General features: G+C 43.7%; 1 protein-coding gene across 1 annotated transcript; it reads right to left on the bottom strand.

Moving 5' to 3' along the window:
- Nucleotides 1-766: 766 nt before the first annotated feature.
- Nucleotides 767-10097, bottom strand: maneal (mannosidase endo-alpha like). Its single transcript, XM_044138288.1, has 4 exons — nt 9271-10097; nt 7414-7523; nt 2555-2631; nt 767-1647 (listed from the first exon to the last, which is right to left on the bottom strand). Exons 1-4 carry the CDS (start codon nt 9773-9775, stop codon nt 1011-1013), a joined length of 1329 nt encoding a protein of 442 aa, XP_043994223.1. The 5' UTR covers nt 9776-10097; the 3' UTR covers nt 767-1010.
- Between the last annotated feature and the right edge of the window lie 862 nt (nt 10098-10959).

The raw sequence follows: 10959 nt of genomic DNA, 5'->3' as shown, positions 1-10959 counted from the left end.
GATAATAACTGCATGAACTGAAGTTCAATATTTTTGACAGATACCTCACTCACTTTACATCCAAAGAAGTGGGAAGGCAGATTTAGGTACTTGGAGAACCATTAGTGAAGCAGCTGCTGCTCACATAGGAGACTGATTGGGGAGCCGTGTGCATTGCCATGATGCACAGCCTTTGAGGTGCAGCCAGAAGTGTAAGGAAAGTTAAGATGAGCTTTGAGTGTGTGATAGTAGCCAATCCTCATCCATGTACTAAAGAAGACAGCTGAGGAGGTGTGTGTGTGTGTGTGAGACCTCTGTCAGAGTAATGCTGGTTCTGTCTGGAAGAATGGCTCGAAACCAAAATGTCTGTATACTTTAAGATATGTTATAGTTCTACTGAACCCGGAGGAAATGGATCGGAACTTCTGGCTTTGAAGAAACTATTCTGACATTTAGCAAACAGGAAAAATGTGGATAATCCTCACTGAGGTAAAAGAGAAAAGTTTGCTCTGATTTAATGAGAAGTAAAAGTTAAGTTATTTTATACAGTGTATGTATCTGTTTTCAATCAGCTGTATTGTGTGGTCATGAGTGATGAGTAAACTAAGCAAAGTTACATGGTTCTTTAAATGCGTCGCTGTGTTTAGGGTTGATCTCTATCAGTTGGAAGACAGAAGGAACTGAAGCAGAAGCAGAATTTAACCTGCATACCTCTGACTCTCTCAAACTGTGGCTTTCTAACCTCCAACACTTGACTCTTTCAGGTGACAATAAATACAAGTCCTCCAACAGTAAACAGACATTTTAATTGGTCATAAAGAAAGTACAAGAAATAACAGTCTTTATTTTAGTAAAATAGGGAAGGAAAAAAACAGCTTGTCTTTGTAACTGTACTTTTTTTTACGTTTACAAAGAAATACTGAGCAGAAAATGTTGGCGAGATAAATCACTAGGGTCAACAGTCAGAAGGAGCTCATATACTGAGACTCACAGTGATCCTCAAAGCCTCCACCAGGCAGCTGAAGCCTTGTTCACATCAGCCACTTGTCTTTCTCCTTGTTGAAGGTCTCGGCCCACTGACGAGTAAGCTGTAAGTAATAGTCTGCTTGGTTTGGTAAGTAGTCCAAATATAAACGCGCCATTGTCTTCTTGGGTACAGCCCTCTCTATCTGAGTACCTTCATGCCATTGGTTGAAGGAGGTGATGGTGACGATTTCTGGTCTGACGGACAGAGCCGCCTGCAGGGACGTCTCATAGTAACGCCCGTTGACCCGGTTTCTGGTGTTGTGGTTGTTCCACGGTCGCACGGCGGTATCCACGTAGCCTGGACCGACGCTGGGGATAAACAGCAGGTTGTTTGCATCACAGAACTCCTTGATGGCTTTCCAGTTCTGGTGAGAGGAGCCGAAGGAGAAACCGTTAGAGGCAAAGTAAGTGTACATGCCGTCAAAGCCGCTGGCCAGGATGTCATGTTTGTGGCGCTCCTCCACAACCAGGGCAACGAAAACGCCATCGTAAGGCGTCCCTCTGATACTCTGGGAGCCTTTGGCTGTCAGGAGCTCCGTCCAGGATTCGGGTGGGGTAAGGTAGGAGTCATAGACATAGAACAGTGGCAGGACTTGCCCTGTGCTAGTCCTGAATCTGTAGAAGGCGCCATGGTTTCCATATCTGAGAAAAACAGAGCGAGACAAATGGATAATCCTAAGAATTTCATATCAATGTAGCTTGAAGTTAAATGGTACATTTTCCAATCATTTTGACCATTCAAAGCGCATTACATTACCATTCACACTCACATTTATATGCCTATATACAAGCCAGTTGGGGTTAAGTACCTTGCAGTGCCCAGGGGAACATCAGCATGAGGCAGGAGGAAGCAGGAATTGAACCTACAACCTTTTGATCACAAGACAACTACTCTGGTAGTACTACCTCTCCTACTACACAGATAATGATAATAATGATAGTACTAATAATAATAATGTAACTTTTCACCAACTCTTCTATTGTGGCATCCTTTAACACCTTGGTAAGTAGTCCAAATATAAACGCGCCATTGTCTTCTTGGGTACAGCCCTCTCTATCTGAGTACCTTCCTGCCATTGGTTGAAGGAGGTGATGGTGACGATTTCTGGTCTGACGGACAGACCAGAAATCTGGTCAGCAATGCTGTGGCGATATCTGTTATGTGTTTTCGTACCTCTGAGGTTGGAATGAAATAAGAACCTAATGGATGAATAACTGTCGGCTCTTCTTTCTGCGGTACAAATGTACTTCCCTCTAGAACCTGCTCTGACTCCTCGGTAGTTCTTAGTCGTGGTTTACGACACAAAACATCTACCATAGTCATGACGTCCTACCAGAGTCACACTTCCAAAAACCTCCATTATTACTCTGTCAACTCAGTGATAGAAAAGAGGAACCATCAATATTCAACCAGCTACTCCTCATCATCAACCCTCTGGCCTTCACCTTCACTCCTTTAATGCAGAACTACATTAAAGGACTGATGTGCTAGTCCTGAATCTAGGACTAGCATTCAGGACTACCCAAACCCCACTGGGAAGGAGCTTACTTGTCAATAATGTATTTGATGTTGTCATGCATGCTCTGGTCCGTCCGTCCCTTGTACGGCTGAATGTGAAAGGCCACCTGTGCACAGAGACAGGAGGAGGGATTTTCAGTAAAAGCACCAAGTGAAAACAAAAGAACCTGCAGAAGATGGAATGTTTCAAATTTGGAAATTGATTATCTTGGTGAAATCTTTTTAAAATTGTTGTTATCAGAGCACCTTTTAGTTAGCAAAAAGCTAGCTAAAAGCTGCTATACACTATTTTCTGTACTGATATACTGTATTGTTTTTTTGTTGTTGTTGTTGTTTCCCCACCAGGGGGTCTTTTGTGGGCTCTAGTGTCCCTTATATGACAGTAGGATGACAGGAAAGGGGGGAAGACATGCAGCAAATGTCAGCCGGGTCCGGGAATCGAATCTGCGACGGCCGCGTCGAGGACTAATGGCCTCCAAGTGTGGGTTGCGCTATCCCCTACGCCACCACAGCACGCCCCAACTGTATTGTAAATAATCTTTCTAACTCCAACAGAAATGAACATTAAGTACATTTTTGAAAAAGTAATCCAGCTAAGATGCACATTCCTGACCATGAGTCAAAAATTCCTCTAATAGCTGCACAGTATTTTTATTATTCTGGTTGTTGTTTATCTTCTTTTGTACATATAGTTTTAACAATTTAAGGCCCTTTTGTCTGAACTGGAATATCTGATGCTGCTGTTACACCCGAATTTCTCTTTGTGGGAAAAGAAAAACTATTTCTATTCTACTGCAATATGAAAAACAATAAAAATATGCTGCCTTGATTGTTTGATTGTTTTTTAAGATCTCTGCAGAGGAAAAAATACACACCAGTGTGTAAGCAAAACTCAGAATTCCTCATTTTTTTTCCAAGGAATAACAGAACATACGTACCAAATGACCCCCATCCTGGGGTCAGTTTACTGTATTCACAACATACTGTAGCAAACTGTTATACACATCTGGAGTCTTCTCTATGGACATCAGTTCATTCTTCTTTTGTTCATCACGTCTCACAACAAGAGATAAAAAGGCAACAAGAATGAAACAAAACCTTTTCTAAAATTCCACCACCTTGTTCTTTTTGATTCTAAATCGATGTTGATTTAAGTGTAACCAACGCTGGAGGCCAGATGTTCCGAACCACTGGTTGAAAGTCCGAGGCTCTCGCTCTGAACAACTGGACCTGCTGGTATCACAGCCAACCGGACCATCCAACTCCCACAAGGTCAATAGTGAGGGAACAAACACACCAGCAGCAATAGAAGATACACAGTAAAAATAAAAGAAATGCACATAAAAAATTTTATGTTTTAAGGCAGAAGTGAATGTGACAAGGATGAATGGAGACATTAAGCAGCCAACCTGCAGCTATAAATGGTTCTACAAAGTGGAGTTGTACATTTCTTTCTTTGCACTTCACAGGTCTGGTCTACTGTGTGTTGGTTTATTACATAAAACCCTAATAAAATACAAACATCTGGTCTCATTAAGTGTTAATGAGACCAGATGTTAGAAAAGTGTAAGGGGTGTGAATACTTTTACAGGACTCCATGTATTATATTCAGCATCAGTCACAAGCTGAACAGAACCAGAGTTTAGCTGAGGATGAACATTTCTGAGGAACAGAACAGAGAGCCTCCATCCCACAGACATCCCATCATTCAGGTGGTACAGGGTCAGCCGCACACACACACACGCCCACACACACACACACACACACACGTTTGCCTCGCAGTCTTTGCGGAGACTTTCCATTGACTTACATTCTTTTCTACTGTCGAATCCCAACCAAAACTCAATTCACACCTTGGTCCTAAACCTTACTACTAATACTAAAACAGCATATTTTATTCTTTGAGAGCAGTGAGTCCCCACAATGTAATATATGCCAAGAAAATGGTCTCATGCTATATGACATCACTGATGACTGTGATCCATCTCCCTTTAATCCCATTTGTTCTGAATGTCAGACTGCATTGAGACACAAGAACAAAACTGCATTTCATATCCCAACACTCTTGGACTGTCCAGCAACACAAGTACGGATAAGTACAATTAATTTTATTCAGGCACTTCAAAGGTACTGTTAATTGAATTTTTAAAATGCCTGAAGACAGCAGTGGACGCCATGTGCCCGATGAGCTTGCCAGCATTGTGGAAAAGCTTTGTGATGACAGGATGCGCGACAGACTGGAGAAAGAAAATCTAGAACTCCGCCAGATTATTGAAAGTCTCCATAGAAAGTTTGAGCGCTCCAAGTCTTGTGGAAGCGCTTGCAGGTGACCAGACCTGCAAGCACGATGTGACATGCTGGCAAGTGAGAACAATGCACAGCAGGCACAGCTCGATTCTCTACGTGCAGCGTAGGAGGAGACAGAGCATGAGTACACGGAGATGAGAGCTGCAGTGCATAGTTTGGAGATGGTCCGACAGTCTCTGAGAAGAAGAAGACTGCGGGAGTTTCTCATGGACTTGAAAAAGGCACAGCTGACAATGGATGAGCAATCTGGAGAGCTGGACAGTCTTTGCAATGAACTGGACAATCTATGTAGCAAGTATGAGGCAGATTGTCTAGAGATCTAAGACATGAGCAGGCACAACTTGGTTTTGAGGACTGAAAAAGATCTGGTTAGGCAAAGGCTGGGGGAACCAGAACAGGAGGACCAGAAACCAAGATCAGTGCTGAGAAGATTCAGCAAGAGGGTAGGTACAGTTTTCAATACAATGTACCAGACAGGAACACTCAGATACTGGATACCATCATGGATTTTTTTACTTCCTCTGGTTGGTCTGGTAAAACTGGTGCCTTGCTCAACTGGTTCTTCTGGAATTACCGGTTGTTCTTGAATTACTAGTCGTGTATACACACACACACACATACACACACATTTGCAACACTGCACTTTGTATTGCCTTGTTGCTGAAAATGTGCTATATAAATAAAATTACCTTTACATATATAAAATATGAGTAATAATGATTGTGTTACCTCAGCCTGTTGGCTTCAGATGCCAGGAGCCACTAAGTTCTGCTGCAGCTGCAAACAGAGAGCATTCAACGCCCACCTCGGAGGTTGCAAGGTCCTCATAAACAGTTTCTATGGTAACGCAGCAGTGTTTAGAGCTGGTGCCCAGGCCTGGCAGCTGCTTTACCTGGTGTGAGATCATGAGATCATGAGATCATGATCCTGCTCCTGTTTGGTTGGACGAACAGGTCCAGCTCTCAGGGACGTCCATCTGGATCCTGTAGCCGTCCAGTCACTTTATTACGTCACTGGTCAATGTTAGAGCCGTAGAAACGCTGCAGGCTGGCCTGGTTGAGCTCTACTCTGTGTCTTCAGAGGTTTTCATGCACTATTTTACACACTCTTAGGAGTGGAAGTTGTTACTGGAGGAAAAAAAACTTTTTGTCTTTATTTTCCTGTTGTCCTCGGGTCAAAATGACCCGCCACTGTGTTAAAACTCCCCAAAGATCCACTAAATGTTATTTTAGGACAACAGGAGGGTTAAATGAGTTAAACGCTGGATCGCAGTGACAGCTGTTTCACACACATTATGAGCAGGAGGGGAATTCCAACAGTAGTGTTGCTATGCAGTCCCATACAGAACTCACTGTGATACGCTTTGTGTTCTGACATGTTTCTTCCTAACTGAATTGCATTCAACAATGCATGATATTATTGAACGTACCATACTGCTACAAGTACACCAGAGTAAGCAAAATGCTAATTTCCATCCCTTGGTCCATAAAACAAACAGCACACTAAAACAACATTAATGCATTATCAGAAGAAAACTAATTTTAGACGCATATGTCAAATTGCTGCTGTGTTTTAAATGACAAAAACTGTTTGTCATAAAAATAGCAACTGTAACAGGGAGCTTTTAAAAATGTAGCAATGATGAATTAATTTCAGTTCAGTTTATTTATATAGCACCAATTCAAAAACAAATGTTGTCTCTAGGCCTGTCATAATAACAAATTTTGCAGGGCGATAAATTGTTCCAGAAGTTATTGCGATAAACGATAATATTGTTGTTTTGAGACCATTCATAAGTAACATAATGGTAATGGCAAAATAATAAAGCAAGAGCACATTGTAAAAGATCAGAAAACTTTAAATTCCAAAGAACGTTTAACACTGGAAGACATTTGAAATATCCAAAATAAATAAACAAAACAAGAAATAAAATTAATTTTGAAGTCTTAGTAAACAAAATGTTCCTTCAAATAAAGTCTAGTTGAAGCACCAAACTGAAGACTTTTATCATACAGTTTTTGGTAGAAAGAGGGGAAAAAAGAGATAAACGATAAATCATGCCAATGCAAATTATTGAGTTTGTTTTAATTTATTATGCAATTAATTTGATTTATTGATTATTGTGACAGGCCTACTTGTCTTTACAAAAAATACATTTCAAAGTGCTGATTATTGACCTACCACGCTTTAAGCTGCCACTTAACCCTTTGAGGCCCTGCTCTGATTTGGAGTGCAAATCAGAGCACTCCAAATCAGTGGGAACCCGACGGACCCACCAGTGGGTCCGTCGGGTTCTAGAGGTTAAAAGGGCGATAGGTGGCGCTCTCTCTACTGGTAACAATCAACGTATTTCATCTCCTATGACCAATAAAAGGTTTTCTCCAAAAAGGAAGATTTTCTAAATTGAACCTCACGGTTCCAAATCTGGAAACTGCTGACATTTGGATGAACAAATAATGGGCCTCATTTATTTTAGTGAAATTGAGGCCAAATGATTACAGGGAAGGAAACCATCACAGAGTTTCATTCATTCAGTAAGTAGTCATAAGGTTAAAAAACATACCGGTTGTCTCACCAGTTACCTTGATGCTGTGTCTTTGGGCAGCATCCATGACAGCAGGAACCAGGTCCTCAGTGGGCTCCCCATGGTCATCTGCCACCCCAGGTGGGTACCATGACAACACCAGCACTCCTACAAACCCACAGCGTGGAGACAAGAGGACTGTCAGAACCGCACCAGAGTGGAATAAATATGAAGAACATCAGCGCAAACCTCAGTAATGTGCAGTAAAATCAGCTGGAAAGTTTTCTCTCTCTGTCATATGAGCATCACAAGGCCTTCGTCCTCACCAGCCACCCAGTTTAAATAGCACACCATATTCCTCCTGCGGACGCTGTATCGCACCACACTCACTGGCTTCCTGCTGTTGGTCGGAGCGGTCTCCGGTCCGCTTGGCGTTCACATATGCATTTGAACCGCATCAGAGTTCACTGCAACCGAACCCAGACCGACGTTTGTAGACGGACCAGAGTTGACTTAAAACCAGCTAAACCAGGCTGTCTACTCTACGAGGACACTTTCAGCAAAAGTTGATGACTGATTTTGTAATCCTGCCATCAGCAGCCTCCATATTGAAAACTCAGGTGACAAGAGGGAGCTCAGCTGTCAGCTAATCACCCTGCGCCACTTGTGGACGTGGTTTCCAGCTGTGTGAAGGTTACGAGAGTCCATTGCTGCTGCAGCAAGAGGACCCACCGGTGGACACCAGAGTAGACGGAACCCCTCAGGATTTGCTTAACTCTGGAGACTCCTGAGGCAGCTGAGGGGCTCCGGGGCCCAGAAGGCCTGCAAGTTCACTGGCTGCAGACCTAAAAACTCAAGAATGGGAGAAACTTGTTGAGGCAGTGGTGGTTGGGATAAAGGAAGTTCTAGAAGTCCAATCAATGAGTAAGAAAGGGTGGAGTGGTGGCCCAAATCATTAGGAAAGTGAACCAAAAAGCGTTAGAAACATCAAAAGCCTCTCTGGGAAAATCTCTTCCAGGATTCTGGAATGATGGAGCAGAAGGAGCTGCTCAAAGGATCACAGGAGTTTGGATGTAGAGAGGAATTATGACCAGGTGTCTAAGGTATTTTGTCGTGCGTTACTAGGTAGTACCTTGGTAGCTTTTCAGCTGGTCCTTTATGGCTAAAGCATGAGCTGTTCCCAGTGCAGTGGGCACCTGGAACTCACTGGAGGGACGTTTAAATCCCTGCAGTCCTGGGAATGCCCTGAGATTCCAGAAATACCTGGAGACTGTTCCAATGGAGGGGAACATTATGGTTTCCATAGTGACCTGACCTCAAAAAAAAAAAAAAAAAAAAAAAATAGGGGGAATATAAGTAAGATATAACTCATATCTGACATCTGGCTACCTTAGCTATCTGGAAAATGTTGCTTTATAGCCAGTAATTGAATGATGGTTCTGAGTTTCCAGACTGCAGGATTCTGGTCCTGGACCAGCTCAGTCTGGACAAATGGGGCGTTTAGTTGAAATGTTTTCCAGATCTGAATAGATATGAAATATATTTTATCTTAAAACTTTATTTTTAAGATTAAATTGTTGAAAAAAAAATCCCACCTCCATCCATCCGTAGAAATATTTGCTATAAATCCAAAGGGAATTTTAATATTTGTATTGGTAGAATATAGCAAAGAACTGGGAGCTCTAGAAAATAAAATCCATGGAACAAATGAATTGTCCCTGTTAACTTGTTCAGTGGATGGTAGAACATATATATATATTTATATATATATATATATATATATATATATATATATATATATATATATATATATATATTTATATTGCTTACATATTCAACTGCTGATGAATTTAGCAGAACTGTGGGTTCAGCCAGAAACCGAACCGAACCTCTCAAGAACCCATGCAGTGTTTACCTGATGCAGCCGCTTCGATCTGCGCCATGTGGGACTCCAGCACCTTTGGGTCCCTGGAGCTGTAGGGCCCCAGCTCAGGGTAGAAACTGGAAGCGATGTCCTCCGGAGGTGTGTGTCTGCCCTGAGCGTGGCTGGCGGCGATCTTCGGGTCCCAGTGGGGCACCAGCGGGTGATCCCAGTGGATGTACTGGTTGTCCATGCTGGGGGAGCCGTACCACAGGTAGTAGAAGATGTGGACGTCGTAGAAGATGCTGGAGTCTCGGTCGGATTTGGTGAACACCACCTTGGTGTCGCTGCCGCCGGAGCGGAACTGGCCCGGCGACGCCAACGCGTCTCTCCCGTCCGGCCGCTTCCTGTCGGACCTCTCCCCGGCGAAGTCCATCCCGGGCGCCAGGTCCGAGAAGCCGTCGCTGGGTTTCAGCGTCCTGAGCCCCATCATGGTCCCGAAGATGAAGAGTGTGAAGAGGAAGAGGGCGACGATGGCCTTCCTGCGCATTCGCGTCATGGCCGCTGTCCGTGGTGCTGCCGCAGGAGAACACAGCGCAGTCCGCCGCTTCGCCTCGCGCTGCCCTCACCGTTCCCCCCACATCAGCGGCGCGAGCCTCAGCAGATCGCCTCCCGTGTCCGTCCCGGAAACAGCGACCAGCCGAGCCCCCGCTGGCCAGTCCCCCATCGAGCTGCTGCGGTCCGTCTTTCTGTCAGGGAGGCTGCATTTGTTTGTGTGACGGAAGCGGCAGGGCGGATTAAGGCCGACCGGAAACAGTCAGCCTGTTAGGGTCGGTTAATGGAGGAAGAGGAGGAGCTTCATGGCATCTATCTCTGAGACAGTGTGTTAGAGCAGTGGTCTCCAACCTTTTTAGTACAGCGGACCGGGCCAAGCCTTCGTAAATTTCCTGCGGACCGGTGGGGGGGGTGTTCGTGCGTGCGTTGTGAAGATCGAACGCGCGTTGTGAGCTGGCGCATGACTCAAACCTCGGCATCCGGTGTACGATTTTCAAAATAAAAGCTCCTCCATACTCAATACATAGAACGGACATATTTAATTATTTCTTGCGCGGCCCGGTACCAATTGGTCCACGGACCGGTACCGGTCCGCGGCCCGGTGGTTGGGGACCACTGTGTTAGAGGAGGACGGGGCTGGTGGTCCCACTTTATACGTTCATATACATTCCAAAGAAACCCGCTGCAGGTCGCTCCCATTTCAATGTAATGGAACCACAAACAGTCCTGATAGATAAATAAATAAAAATAGAGTCAGAGTTTAAATAGAGTCAGAGTTTTTTTTGTTCAATAGATTCGACATGACCGCCAGCTCCACTGTGGGGTCGGTTGTCTCAGTTACATTTCAATGAGAACTAATTTAGAAAGGAGGCCTTTGAAAAACAACAAAACGTTCAACCCAACCTTGATAATTTAATAAGCTGACAGAACATACAGGCTATCCAGCTTGTAAAAAACCCTTAAATAAACAGAACAAAATCCCTGTTATTTTATTTTCTCTCTGACAGACATACTGAGGTTGTTCTGGTGTCCAGTTCTTCCATGTCTGGTTTGGACGGCTGTTTGAAAAAGCTTCACACACACCAAGCGTAGACATTATGTACATGGAACCATGACTCCATTGCCTCTCACTTTCTCCTCATGATTCAGTTTTTTTTTTGTTTGTTTTTAAAAAAAATGTTTTTCTTC

Source organism: Gambusia affinis, linkage group LG14 (assembly GCF_019740435.1).
Source record: "Gambusia affinis linkage group LG14, SWU_Gaff_1.0, whole genome shotgun sequence".
Lineage (NCBI taxonomy): Eukaryota > Metazoa > Chordata > Actinopteri > Cyprinodontiformes > Poeciliidae > Gambusia > Gambusia affinis.
Note: the sequence above shows the minus strand (reverse complement) of the source record. Positions and strands in the feature narration are given on the sequence as shown.